Raw genomic sequence first — 15150 nt, 5'->3', positions numbered from 1 at the left:
GGTAATTTGATCAACACATTAGGAGGGGGGAGGTTAGGGTCGGTTTCTAAGCTAGCTGTTTCCAAACTTGGTAAATCAGACAAATCAGCTCGACTCAAAACTTTCCACAAACTCACAAGTTCAATGGATGCAAGAATTGTGCAGGTGATATCAGAGAAGGGCTCCTATGTTAACATGTAACTCGGTCTGTAAAGATGTTTTTGATTGAAATAGCTTTTGATTTTAGTACATGTGACCACTTAATGCTGCACATTCAAAGAATGACCGTTTGCAATTCTTTATTATCCACAAAATGTTTAGAAAATCTGCTGTGCATAATAATTTGGAACAGTGCATTTTGAGTTTTTTTATTTTTGAAAAAAATACTGTTCTCATTGGGAGCTTTGTTCAGTCAAATTTGATTAATACTGTAATAGTTCATGACTTGAAAATTATGCTGACCATCATTTGCATTGACCATTTAAGAAAGTCTGAGAAAATATCACTTGCATAATAATTTGGAACACAGTGTAGTTTCTCCACACAGGAGAAACTACACTCATTACCAAGTAAGGCTTTTTCCACATTAAGATTTCTTTATATATGTTTATTTCCAGTAACGTTCCATTTTTTTTATACTCATAACTTCATTAATTGACTGATTTGCTTCAGTTTCTTGAAGTTGCCAACATCTGGTGTGAATTTCATGTCAGTAGAAATATTAGTACTATTTTTACTGAGAAAAACGTTGACATGTTCAATACTTCACCCCACTGTGTGTGTACGCTCTGCTGTAATCAACAAGCAAATCCATCACATAGGAGAGTCGAAACTACAGTAATTAAGTCTGCAGTGAACTGCAAAAAAAACCTCCTAGCTCTTCACAGACTCAAGCATTAATCAACCTGACACTGCTGTTCATGTGCTGCTATATAAATTTCCATTATGTTAGCAGAAGCTGAGAAGTGAGAATGCATAATGTTTAGAGCCTCTAGCTGAGCTGAACGTCAGGATGTGTTGGGCAGGAAACAATGACATCAGAGAGAGAGGAGCAGAGTTGGGGGAGGGGAGCTGGGAGTAAAAGTGAGAGAAAAATGCTGTAATCCAGCAGGCTCACTAGGTACAAACGGATAGAAGCCGATTTATAAAACTCCATCCTGCTCTACTTAATTCATTCTGACTGGTCCTCCACACACCAGCTGGATATCTGATCTGGGTGGGATGGCCAGGCTCTAACACATTAACCCTTAGCAGGGCTTCTGAGTGCTGCACATCTATTATTCCTCATCTGGAGAAAGAGCAGGAAAGTGTTACCAGGCATCAAACAGGAAAGTGTTACCAGGCATCAAACAACTTATACAACAGAGTTTGCAGCACACTTTTAGAGGGGATTTTTTTGGCTGAAAGATGCTTCCATCTGTTGCATGCTGTGATTTAGCAGGTCCAGCTCATCTGGTCCAGGAGGAATGTGTGCCACAAATCTGGTTAAGAGCCATGAGGCATTAAGCTGCCCAACCTTACCAACCGGAGTCTAAAATCTCCTCCGTATGAGCAGCTTTTAATATTTCTGAAGCTTTTCTGGAGCAGCATGTAGCTTGCAAAGTGAAAGCAGATGAGAATTTTTGTTTCTCTTATTAAAGATGAAGACTGCCAGTACAAGAGCTTCAGCTCTGTAAACAGCCTGCCAATGCAGGCGCTTTGCCCAGATGGTTGAGCATCCACGGCATCATCCATCATCGTTTGTAGATTTTTTTTAAAAAAAGAGAAAAAAAAGTCAGTAGTCAGGTTTGAAAACTGAATCTGCTTTAATATGTGAAGTTTTAAAACGCCCAAAAACTAGCTGCAGGGTTTGTCTTGACTTGATTTCTTCCTTTGCTTCCAGCACCATTAAGGGACAAAACATCCAGCATAATGTGTGGTACCCTCAAAGAGAATCAAAGAGTGCCCTCTAGTGACGAAACAACAGAAGAGCTACACAGCAATCCCTATCCAAAGTGCATTTACGTTCAGAAGTTTGCACATTGTACCAGAATCTGATCTTCTTGGGCTTTTTTTTTTTTTTAGAGTAACAGTGAGAAACACCATAATTAATGGATGAGTGAACAATTGTGTTTGCTTTTTTTTTTTTTAACAAGAACAAATAAAAAAAAAACCTGATCAAACGTCACAAACCTGAGTTCCTCATGTTTTCAGATGCACAATTAACATCTGTTTAGAGTGGCTCAATCATATTAAGGTCAGTAGACTCAGATTGTCTCTTCAGGACCTTAAACTCCTCAAAGTGATCTGTATATTCTAGCACGTTCACTATCTGAACTGAGTTACAGAAATAAATGAACAATTTTTTCAATACGTTTCATTGAGACACAGGTAGATTAAGTGACGACACTTAAAATCAAAAGAGGAAACATGTACTTTTTAAACAGCATTTATTTAGCTTTCTCCATACAATACATTTAATGTTTAACAGCACATACTGTATTCTGAAATAACTCTCAGTATAAAATAGGGCTTCTACAATCAAAGAATAGTCATACAATGCTCTGAGGGACATGAAGTCTACGGCAACAGTAAAACATCTCCATATTAAAGAACAGGATATTGAGAGAAGTGATTGTATTTGCCGAGCCACCGCTGTACTACGCAGAAGTCCCGACCCCGGCTCTCAGAGCATCCGACATCCTGCAAGAACCCGTTTTTTTTTTTTTTTGTTTGTTTGTTTAATTGTTTGTTTTTCAAATAAAGGAACAGAAAAGACCATGGTAAAAGCATAAAGAATATAATGTGTTACGATGACTAAAACGGTTTTGGTAACCTGGATAAATCTGGCCTTTTGTTTGGACACCGAATATATACCAATGTCAAAGCATACACAGCATTATGACTGCTAATTGAAGCTTATATTGAGGTTTTTTTTTTTTTACAATCATATATTAAAACATTTGTGACTGGTGCTGAAAGAGACAGGATTTTTGTTTCTCCCCCCACCCCCAGTGTTTTCTTCACATCAAACACCTAATCACAGCCAAAATATACTGTACTATCACTGAAGCCACAAGAAAACCAGCTTATTTCAACGACATTGGCCAATTAAAGCTTGTCTTGACAAGGAGCTTTTTAACTGCAGGTGTGCATCAGAGCATCTGGGCCTATATAGTGTCTGTAAATAGAATACATATAACATTGACCAGCTTTTGTGTTAAATGGCTAATATATTTAGGTGCCGAGTATAAATTATATAATGTTTCCAATTGGGTATGAAAATAGGCCAAAGTAGAAGGAAGCAAAACGAGCCTGAGAGGGAGGCCGAACAACGGGAGAGAGAGAGAGTGAAAGAGAGAGAGAAAAAGAGAAAGAAAGAAAGAAAGATTTGTCTCAAGTCTTGAGGTAAGCAATGTGTTTCAGTATAATGCCCTACAGACAATCATACAGTTACAATCATTAATTCTCTATGTACAAACTTCCTGATTTACATACACTGCACTACTCGTCAGCTTAAAAATGTCTTCGAACTAAACAAACCATGGCGATGGTGCGGTTCACTTCAGAATGAGGTGGGGGGGAGGGAGTCCGACTTCACGGAGCCCGTTTCATGGGCCGGGCGGTTAAAACGAACATCACAATATGGCTATTGAAGATGGCCCGCTTCCTCTTGCATACGTCACGCACACTTATCAAATATCTACAACAGTGCAAATTTTCCTCATCAATCGATTCCCACCTCCAAAACACCCCGCACCCATCGGACAACTGGCAAACTACATGAGCTTGTTCTTTAAGTTATACCAATGGGAACAGGAAATGGCGAAGAACAGCTTAGAGATGTTAAAAAGACGTATAGATGCCAGCATATCAAAGTACTCCACAATGCCGGCAGGCGTCATGTTGCATCGTCTGAAAGTGGGAGGTCTAATTTGACACGGTGGCTTGAAATCAAAGAGAAAACAGGGAAGCGAGGACAATCTGACTGGATCCAGTGGATGTACAGCAAAAGAAAATTCTGGTAACAACCCCAGTAATAAATAAATAGAAGGAAATCAAAACAAACAAGTCCATAAATTAAGACACATGTGTAATAATGACACAGGGAATAAGCCTCGAGTACATGAATAAAATGAAAAATCTCCTGGAAACAAATTTATAAGAGCTGTCTTATTTGTATTATATTTTTATTGTTGTTGCTATAAATGGCATAAAAATATTAAGACAACATTTTAAGTACACAATGCCCTCCCAAAGCGGACTTTCTTGATAAGAACCTCAAGTAGGAATGAGGGGGATGGGGGGAAAATAAACAAAGCTTAACTTGAAGCCAATTAAAATCTATGAGCTGAATCAGAGTGCATGAACAACCTTTTAAGATTTGGAGCAATGCGTCCAACTAGTTTCTCCATTCAGGAGACATCTTCCTGACATAGGTTGTTTTTTTTTGCCATTTATTTTATGATTTCTAATTGGCATATTCAATGTCTACTCCCCGTGTCATTCCACATTAAAAAAAATAAAACCTAAAAAAATTCATGTATTACTGTGTTTTGATTTCTTTATATGTGTGACTCACTGTGGTTGCTACCAGGATAGAGCTGAACTGTGTGTCAACAGTTCTCTTTACCGAGGAAACCGTTGGTGCCGAGGTTCATGACTCATTTCCCCTGCCATAAGGTGCCAAGTCTACCATCGCCACCTCCGGAGACAAGTTTGAGCTCAACGCCGACGTCCTGCATCCCATCAGAACGCTTGACATGCTGACTGAGGAGGCTGAAGAAAGCTATGAAATGCGTGTGCTATAGTAGTAACGGTTTGCACACTCATCGACACTACGGACTGGAACCGAGACGTGACATCAACAAGCTGTACGAAGAGGAGGAGGCTATAGGATGCTACAGTACTAGAGCTACCTGAACATGCTACAGATTGAGACTACCATGACGGGAGGTGGGTTCTAAAAGCATACGAACCGGACCAGCTTCACCGACCTGCTTAGAGCAGAACAATAAATTATTTGCTCGATGACATTTCGTCTTAACGTAATGTACCATTTTAAGCCTGACTGCAGTACCGGCTCTGCAGCTTAGTGGATCCAGGGGCTCGGTAAAGCCAGCCTAATGTGTGCAAAAGAAAGAAACCTTCCCTTCCTTCACCCCCCGTCATCTGTAGTTGGTTCCTCATATGACACACACACACACACACTCGCTTGCACGAGTGCACAAACCCTGAAATTAGGAACGATTTCTATCATCATACAGCACTAGTGTTTTTGATTATCATAGAGAAAGAGCAAGGATTGCATACTGTACCATACATCTCCTAGAAGAGGCACCCTTCATCAGCATCAGATCAGTTAGTTCACCACACACACACAAGGAACAATTGATCAGAAAAAAAAGAAGGGAAGAAGAAAATTACAATCACATGCTTCATAACGGAATGTAGAGAAAGTTCAGATCAGACTCTTGGCTACGTCTGGGAGCGAGCGCACACTCTAGGCATGGGCTGGCTATAGCATCAAGGTATACCAAGGTTCCCCAAAGTTCTGCTGTCAAAACCGCAAAAGGACATCCATCGCATCATTTATAAGGTTTAAAGTCCTTTAAGTAAGACGTGCAGCGTGATTGGAGGTTTCTCTGGCTTTAAGGAGCAAACTATTGCGCCGCTGCCCCCTCCACAGGTTGCTGCACACTGCTAGTCAGCCGGCTAAAAGAAGGCTACTGCACTTTTTTTTTTTACGAGAAAGACAATTTTGAATGTTTGGATGTAGTTTCTTTAAAAAACAAGAAAAACTATGGCGTGGAAAGTAGGTAGTGCTGTTTTAAGTAAGATTAACTGACTTTTCTGTTCTGACAATAGACTGTAATGAAATTATGTCATCTTTAAGACTTTTTTTGTTTTGAGTTTTTGGGGTCAACACCCTGATATATTATCATGGCATTTTTTTTTTTTACTTAAGTTTATCATACCATGGCTATCTCATTCAGGCCCAGGCCTAAGACTCTGACACCCACACCAAAGAAAAATCTTCTTTCCTGTATTTGCAAGAAGTTAAGAAGTGAGACGACTCATGTATGTTCTGGTAGAAGACTTCTGCTGTTCACTAAGACGTCTGTCTGACTTGCTTTTATGCACAACTGGGAAGTCGGAATCAAACAGACAAATGTTCTTAAGATGGCCGTCTTTAAAAGTAATATTTAAAAGTCCATTTTAAGGGTAATTCGCTAAACCTGAATGCAGTTTATCTTTTTGGACTGGTTTTACTTCCACGCATACGTCCACTCGTGTCTCAGTCGCCTGGCGCAAAACGATTCCACCTTTAGATCGAGCCTAAGGTTTCTATAAACACGGTCTACAAATGATTTCTGATCCCTGCCGAAAGAACTCGAAAACCTCTCTGGGTTTCTTGTTTTATTCCTCAGCATAGTAGCACACCATCTTCAACCCAGTTTGGGTTTAAACGCCGCTGCTCTCCTGCTGCATGATTCCTTGCTTAGAACCCTTGAGACATAAACATGTACATTTTGGACTTCTAGACAAGTTTAATAAAAGGAATTTGGCAGCTGTTATTTTGGCTACGACAACTACGGAAAAGTGCAAATATTCACTTCCTTTTGCTCTTTTTTTTAAAATGACATCTTACATTAAAGATCTTCTTTTTATACATATGACAGACCTATGTCCCGAGTTTAAAGAATAAATTAAAAACAATAACCATAAATAACCCTGAAGGATCACCAATCTTAATCTGATCAAAGTGCAGCACCCCAGCATTGTAGGAAGAATAGTGTGTGAGTCGATCCGGGTAGCAGACCTTGGATCAGCGACTGCCGAGCTGTTCTTGCTTTGACTGAGCCATTCACACTTACGAGTGTTGGACTTACTCATGGACAGGATAGCTCTCATGCACACACATACACACACAATGACTCTAGTTTAGATAAGTCTGGCCTCTCCCTCCATGTCCGGTGGGAGGTCACACACTCCGGTGAAGTGCATCTCTTTTCCCCTGCTTCCCTGCCCCATCCCAGCTCTGGAGCCCCCCAAGCTGGGAGAGGGCTGTTGGGCCTGAGGGTCCGGTGACATCCCACGGGGGACCCCACCCGCCTGCCTTTCCTTCAGGAAGACCTCTAGTCGGCGCAGCATCTGCTTGGGGTTCTTTTTGGCAAACAGCTCCACTTCTACGCGTCACAGGAAAACAAAGAAATGCTCAACTTGAGGGGAGTTCAGTAAAACCAAACTTGTTTGTAAAAAGAAAAGCAAGAATGTGAAAAAACAGCTACTGTTTTTACCTTTTAGCACGAAGCCAGAGTCAGCAATTGTCTTCTGTTGGGTCTTCCACAGCTGGTAGATGTAGAGAAATGTGGCAACGTAAAACTCATTGAGCACACCGACCACTTGCTGACGACGATTGCACTCCCTGACACAAACATGGGAAAGGGGAGCCGTCAGAGCTGACATATATTGAACTTAAACGATAATGTCCTACAACAGTTCTTGTGATTGCGATATTATTAAAAATTTACTTTGCATCTTTTCATGGTTTTGAAAGTCTACTCTTAATGAAGATTGACCCACAGAACGGAGCATTCAGAACATGAGTTCATGAGTGTGGCCTGATGGTTCAACACAATCTAGGTCAAGGGTGTCCAAAGTGTGGCCTTGGGGCCATTTGCAGCTCATGGACCCTTTGTGTGCGGCGCCTGACTCAAGGTTTGAGAATACGGGAAATGTCACCTGGAGTTGGGGGCTTGAGGTGGTGGGGAAGGGGAGCGAATGAACGAATGTAAGATGGGGGTAGAGAGGAGGAAAGAGACCAGGGGACAGACGAATGTAAGTCCGGGGACCGGTAGACCAGGGGACGAAAGTAAAACTGGGGAGAGCAATACGGGATATTTACGGCACCTTCCTTCGTCACACTCAGAAACTCATCTACCAGCCATGAACCACCACGATGATTTCCGCCACCAGTTTGTTCAGACCGGGATGATATAAAATTTATTGTGCGGTTTGTCCATAAAGCTACACTTACACTCTTACCATCAACTACTCAGCCGCCCGCCGTGTTCAGTCTATCCGCTCACCTAAATACTCCCGCAGCGCTCTTCACTATGAACCAGCAACTCCTGGAGGAGAAAGACTACCGTACTCCAGGCATCGCGTCAGTCATTTTAAGCATGTCTATTGGTCCCCCAAAAACGATGAAAACCCAGGCATTATCATCAATCAATAAAATCCCCAAGGGCTGAACTTGAAGATTGGACGTTATGCCGCCAACACTTATCTTTCGTCAACAACTCGGAGGCAGAAGTCAGAGCTCCGCGCAACGCAAATAATGTTCCGGCCAGAACACGGTGCGCTAAATAATAAAACATAAATTAACAAAGCTTCGAGGCAGGTAAATTTTCCTCGAGGAATTTTAATAATTGAGGTACTCGAATCATTCAAGGAATCGTTTCAGCCCTAAAGAAGTGATTAACATTTTTCTAAAAGGAGCTGCAATGACATCGTGACTGAACGTTACATCTCATTTTCACTTTGAAGAATGATGATGGATATGGCATAGCTCTAAATAATTACCCCAGCATGATTTCATCCTCCCTTTGAGATCTAATGCTCTACAAGCGTTTCTGTCAATTTGTTGATCAGTGCAAAGCAGATAAAACAAAAACGAAGATAGAGGAGGTGTGACTCACTTGGACAGGGCCTCCTCTCTCAGGACTTGCAAAGCAATGCGGGTCATGTTGATTGACATCACACAGAATGGGAAGTTCTACAACAAAACAATACACAATAAGTAATGCATTATGCAAAAGTCTCATTCCTTCATATTTTGATGTTTTCTTTAGAAACTGGCAAATTTTACCATTTTCACTGAAGGATGCTTAAAAGGGAAAATATTTTTGTTAAACCACTCACCACTACAAATTTTAGTCATTGCTTTTTAAACACTGGTTGAGATAAATATATCTGATTCTGATCTCTACAAAAAAAAAAAAAAAAAAACAGGACTAAAACTGTAGGCAAATGGTTTAAAGAGAAGCAGGTACTTTGTTTCAATGTTTAAAATTTCTGTGGTTGCTCAGCAGAAACAACAAGGAAAACAGTGTGAAAGATAAAAACAATATCTCTACACATATGTATGCGATTCCTAAAGACTTGAAAAGTCCTATAAGAGAGACAACACAGGCTCCATTTTTATCTCACAAGCTTAAGTGTATGGATATGGATAGTTTTAGAGTCAAAAGAATTTACAAAGCAGGGTGTAAATAGTTAAGATATTTCAGAGTTTCTAGCAAAGTTGCAGTTCCACATAATTCTCCTGTATTTATATCAAATGCTTGCATGACATTTGTAGACTCTGCCATGAATAAAATGTTTTAGGACTGTGTTTCATGACTTGAAGACACCTGTGTAGGATGCTGCGACAGCTTGTAGATATCTCTCGCCAACGGCAGAGTTTCTGGGTCCATCACAAAGTACAGAGTGTGCATCAGTCCAAGAAACCCAGTGCCACGCAGGTCAGTGGCCGGGTCTGTACCTGAAAAACACCAAACCACCATATGACACCATAATGTCGCTTTGTTTGGTGGAACTGCTGTTTAGCTTTTTGACAACAAAGCTCTGTCAGGTAATCTAGTTTTAGGATAAAGATGGATCAAATAACTTTATCAAGTTGAGTTAATCACTCAACAAAATTATAACACCAGATGTACGATCAAATAGCTGACCCTGAAAGCCAATGTTTTCCCAGTGTGGACCGTAGCGAGGACAGTCCAGCCTGGTTCCAATCAGCCTTTTATGTATGGTCTGCAGGACACGAATGTGGACTGTTTGGCTGTTATCCACAGGACCTACACACACACACCCCCACGCGCGCACACACACACACACAGATCAAGCCATTGCTTTATAAGACACACTGTGGATTTATGGCTGTAACTGTGGCAAATCACACAACCACACACACACACTCACACTGTGCAATGGCAAAGACAAGATCCCTCTCCTCCAGGAGCTCCCTGTGCAATCGCGGCGGTCCGAACAGGAAGTGTGCGATCGCAGCCAGGCCAGTCCTGCGAATAGTTGGCTGGATGTTTTTCTGCAGATGGAGGGTTTTAGGTGTGAACGACAAACACTAAATAACTAATTCTCATATTTAACAATTTATCACTCTAATAACACTGCACATTTTTAACGTTAATGCAATTTTTCAGGAATTAGAATCCACTGCGAATACCTGAAGGTTTTCCATGGTCTCTCAGAAAATCAGCTGGACTTTGTTTTAATTAATATTGCTTACATTTACTTTTTTTATTTGCTTACAACAGCAGTAAAGCACAACAACAAAACATGTCTACTGAAGGGGTGGCCACTAGAGAGCAGTGTGAACTGTCAGATACGAGGTCTTTCTTAGGATAAAGACAAGAAAACTGCCTAGTTGAAGAATAATTCATCTCTAAAACAGAAATGATGTCAAGTACACACCTGGAGATGAGGTGTGTGACACACAGTAAAATATTGCATTTCTTACCAGCAAGTCTCCAAGGTCTGTGGTCTGGAAGTACTGCAGAGCTTCATTGAAGGAGATGAGCAGGGTTGGGTTTGAGTCCTCAGTTAGAGCTGTTGAGGCAGTCAGTAAAAAAATCTGACAAAACTACACAAATCTTCACATGCCCAGCCTTTCCTACTTATTGTGAACAAACCTTTGGCTAAACATTCAATGTAATCCATCAGTAATCATTTCTAGAATACCTTTAATAAATCAGTTCAGTGTTTTATCCATGCCATCTCCTTGGGCTAATTTAATTGCTTCCAACTTACAGTTCACATCAAAACTGATTTTTTTCCCCTCCTGACTCAGACAGGTGAGTGAGAGGCAGCTGACCTGGTTGGATGTTTTCTAGCGCCTCCCACTCCTGCCTGGCCTTTTCCAGATCAGCGTCTTCCTGCTCCTCTGTAAAAGAAAGAAACAAAAAAACAAACATAAACACTCATAAACTGGGACAAACAAATCATAACTTCACTGCAGCCTTTAACCAGGAGAAGTGTCTTCTAGACAGAGCTGCACTCTTCAGAATGTGATGAGACTCACTTTTTGCAAGGTTCTGTCAAAAACAACTGCACAATATTTAGCATAAACACCTATTCAGGTATGAAAAGGTATGTGTGTGTGTTATTTACCTGTGGGACTGGGCTTGTCTCCACCTGCTGTCAGGTTCTGCAGAATGCCATTTTGCTTCAGTGCTGAAATCTGAACCAAAAATGCATACTGCATTACATAAATTCTACTACTGCAAGTAGTATCTGCCAGATGTTTACACCCACTCCTCATCAGAATGAATTTAGCATTGATTTAATTGTTTTATTTGGTTGGTGGACCATTCTCATTTAGTCTGTTTGTACCTGTAAGTCCCACAGGATCTTAGCTCGGCTGTTCAGCACCACCTTGGGAAGCGATTACCACTTTGACCAAGGGGTCTCCAGTTCACAATTGCAACATTTGTTACATTTACAGCTGGTACAGTTTGCTTCCACACTGCACTGTGTCAAACAAAACAAACCCTTTGAAAAACCCGTTCACATCTTCCCCTGTGGAGGCGCTGCACCAAGAACTACTGAAGGAAACGACATGAAAGCCTTTGAAGAAGACATGGACACAACTTCCTTCTTTGTGAAATGTAAACAAGAACGGAACAAAGTCATATTTAAGCGGTTGTAGGATTTCTCTTTTGTCCACAGAATATTTCTCCCATTAGCGCTAGACTGCTAGATGTTTGCTTTGGTTGCAATTACCCAGAATGCCTGGCGCTGGAGTCTACTGTCTCCTTTTGTTCTGCTTGGACCAATATGTGCATTCAAACCATATCAGAGTTCCGGTCAACCAAACTAAGACTTTGGTTTTTAGGTGGATCAGGGTTAGCGTTTTTAGGTTCGAGTGAACGCTGACGTTGAAACAAACTGGACTTTCTTGGTAAACAGACTAGAGTTTGATTAAAGTAAACTAAAGCAGGGCTGGTGTGAATGCAGCCTTACAACCTGCTGTGGGATGCTGGATTGTTTCTGGGGCATCTTTAAGCAGTATCCACCTGACTAAGCATCTGTGAGGGATCTGACCTTAAAAATAATGAACATTAAGGAAATTATGCTTAAAAGTCATAATGCCAGTACCAGCAAACCAGGTTAAACAGGCACTACCTTTTCAGATAAGAAGTGAGGTCAACTGTGACACCAAAATTGCCCAAGAATCTTGTTCATGGCAACAAAAACATGTGGTTTCTCTGCAACTTGATAAGGAATACTTCTCTAAATATTAGAATGCAAAAAATTAAAAAAAATTTAAAAAATGTAATTAAAAGCTCAAACATTCATGCTGATTGACAAGCGTATGTAAACTTCTGACCAGCACTGTAGTTGTTTAACAAAGCTTTATTACCGGCAGAGATCTGAAAGGTGCGCTGCCGTTGGTGTGGTCTTTCCCATTGTGACCTTTGGCCACTCCATTAATGACCTGCACAAAAACAGGAGTTCACACAGGTGACTTAGTCTTCCTAGCAACAATTAATTACATGGGATCAGAGAGAAGTGGCTTGCAGCTTACAGGCTTGTAGGTAGAATGTCGATTGGTGATGTCCTCTGCAGGCTTCCGTTCATGTGACAAACCATTCAGACCCTGACAAGAGGAACAAATAAGCTTAAATACATAAATAAAACAAACGACGCATAAATTTTTACTCACTCAGAAAGGGAGAGTCATTATGAAAGCAGATCTCATATTATGATTTAATATATTGCCTGAAAACTCTACCAATCTTGGAGGGGGGGAAGAAGTAGTATAAGTGCTACATTTATCATAACTCATTTTTGTAAATAATAAAACTTCTTGCAAAGACAGCAGCCTGAGTTAATGATCTCCTCGCTTTTTTTGCAAAAACTTTCACTCAATGCCCATGCAGCATTAATGATACGATTATCCGACTGTCTGCAAGCGCTGCACCGTGCAAGGATAGAGGCCAGGCAGCTGGAGGTAATGTTATGGCTACAAAACCAAGTTAGGGATAAGAGAAATGCGATGTCAGCTGCCACTGCAGCAACCTGCCGAGCAAGCCAGATCAGAGATTACAGCTAAGGCAGAAAGACATCAGCTGACCTCAGGCTGCGATTTCAGCAAGGGTGGCAACCTGCTTTAAAGAAACATTTTTAAAAATCCAGAACTGATCAAGATGACGCCTGGAGAGAAAATGTTCCCCCGCTGGAAAGGGACACTTGGAATAAGGCGAAAGCAAAGCAAACTCAGCCCGGTTTTGTTGATCAACATAGCAGGTGCTCCTAATGGTGTTAAATTACCGTAAGCCCAAACACCTCAATGAGATTAAAGCTAGGACTGAAAAGAAGAAGGGGAAATGAAGGTACCTCTGTGTGTGATGTGACATCAATGTTTTCTTCCATTGCACGTAATCGTGTTGACTGTTAATGTTGCTCCCGATCGTGGCCTCTAAAGGCTTCCGAAGTCATGAACGGAGATGGGCTGGGCAGTCGGGGCAAACACCAGCATGGTTTCTGTAGTGCACTCCTGGAGGGATTCAAAGTCTATTTACACTTTTCTCATTTTCTCCTCGCATGCGCAGAGATCTTCATGTCAACAGCCGGACTTCACAGAAACGTCACTGAGATCCATATTGTCTGGATCATCTCGTTTTTTCTTTTTCCTTTTCTTTTCTTGTCTGCAGCCGAGTTTGGGTGGTTTCACAGGCCTCGATCGTGGGGGAATGTGCGTATGCAGGTCGACGAGATCTTCTCAGAATCAGCGCGTTGTGTCATGAAACCCTGCCTCCTTCCTCTCCTCCGCAGCTCAGCCCCACCACAGGCAAACTGAAGCTGCATGATGCTGCTGCTTCTCAGGGCTGGGCTCTCCCCATCCAAGAACCGTCATGATTCTGGCACCCAGAACAAAGGCAGTTTGTCAAAAGCCGGGTTGTGTGAGCTCAGCTGCAGCGGAGAAGCCAAGAAGATATTATGGTGTGGGTCATGTAGAAAAGTTCTTGTAAGGACCAACTCCAAAGGAGGAGGCAAACAGTATCTGAAAAGTATAATAAGAGTAATAATTATTTGATATGGTAGGAACAAAAATATTACACCTAAACAGGAAAGATTAAAACATAATTAAGCTCTTATAAAAGAAAATATTTTTAGTTCTCAGCTCTGCCAGTGTCCATAAATAATGTGTGCGCAGCGGAGCAAGCGTTGTGGCATTCATAGTTGACGCAAACCTTGATGCTGTATTCTCAGAAAATGAACCATGGAGGGATTATATAAAATGCCAGAGCAGGAGGACCTGAGCTGCAGGAGCACCTTCCAAACGGAGTGAAGTTTGTTTGAGTGAAACGTGGCGCGCAAAATCTGCGCTGAATGCTGTGCGCGCATTGGCCTCGGGCGTTGTGGCACTGAGTCCAGCACCTCTTAGAGACCGATTTGGTTGTTTGAAAATTATTATTTCTAAAAAACACAGATATGGTGCATGGTCCAGCTCCAGCTCCAGCTCCAGCCCCCAGCCCCAGCTCCGGCTCCAGACCCAGCAGCGGTCGGTCTGCCGTCAGCTAGCAACAGTATCTCTAGCAACCAGAAAGCTAGCAGCCCCGCTGGCACAAAGAGACGCAGCTTTCTCGCAAACCGAGAGCGTAACAAATTACATGTTCACTATGCAAGCCTGTCGAAAGTCTCTGGCAAAACTCTAAATGATTCTTCACATAAGTACTACGCGTAGTTAAGCAGCCATTTCCACTAAGCGTAGAAAAGAAAAGCCAGCTGCCAGGCTAACTAACTAACGGGGCTAGCTGGAGCTCTACTGAACTGTAACGGAGATGGAGTCGATCTCCAAATCCGACAACAAGGCGCTTATTAAATCTACTTCAGACTTTATTGACTATTAAACATGCTCAACACATGACATGCAAAGAAATGTCCAGCCTTACTATACGATAAGAAGCGTGCAGAAAGTACCTGAGTTTCTGATTGTTTCTCCCTCCAATCTCAGCTTTCCTTCCCCCGTTCAGTAGCCACAGCAATTTCAAGTGCATCCCGGGAACTGTAGTTTCCTGTCAAAGACTAAATTCATTACGTCATTGCTTTCTGGGAGCTAAGGTGGAGTATCTAGAACAGTGGTCCCCAAACTACGGCCCGCGG

At 41.7% G+C, this 15150-nt stretch overlaps 1 protein-coding gene across 1 annotated transcript; it reads right to left on the bottom strand.

Annotated features, from left to right (window-relative positions):
• Window positions 1-2391: 2391 nt before the first annotated feature.
• elmod3 (ELMO/CED-12 domain containing 3) lies at window positions 2392-15102 on the bottom strand. The gene is made up of 13 exons (XM_028033468.1): window positions 14968-15102; window positions 13381-14047; window positions 12569-12640; window positions 12404-12478; window positions 11152-11221; window positions 10856-10924; window positions 10502-10590; window positions 9946-10069; window positions 9699-9821; window positions 9378-9508; window positions 8664-8740; window positions 7260-7387; window positions 2392-7148 (listed from the first exon to the last, which is right to left on the bottom strand). Exons 2-13 carry the CDS (start codon window positions 13414-13416, stop codon window positions 6904-6906), a joined length of 1239 nt encoding a protein of 412 aa, XP_027889269.1. The 5' UTR covers window positions 13417-14047; window positions 14968-15102; the 3' UTR covers window positions 2392-6903.
• Window positions 15103-15150: the final 48 nt, after the last annotated feature.

This window comes from Xiphophorus couchianus, chromosome 12, assembly GCF_001444195.1.
Source record: "Xiphophorus couchianus chromosome 12, X_couchianus-1.0, whole genome shotgun sequence".
Classification (NCBI taxonomy): Eukaryota; Metazoa; Chordata; class Actinopteri; order Cyprinodontiformes; family Poeciliidae; genus Xiphophorus; species Xiphophorus couchianus.
This window is presented reverse-complemented; position numbering and strand designations above follow the sequence as displayed.

Coding starts and splice junctions, on each gene's coding strand:
- elmod3 (XM_028033468.1), bottom strand. CDS start 13,416: ATGGAAGAAAACATTGATGTCACATCACACACAGAG. Junction 10,925..11,151: donor AGACAAGCCCAGTCCCACAG/GTAAATAACACA, acceptor TTTCTTTTACAG/AGGAGCAGGAAGACGCTGAT. Junction 9,509..9,698: donor GGAAAACATTGGCTTTCAGG/GTCAGCTATTTG, acceptor GGTGTTTTTCAG/GTACAGACCCGGCCACTGAC.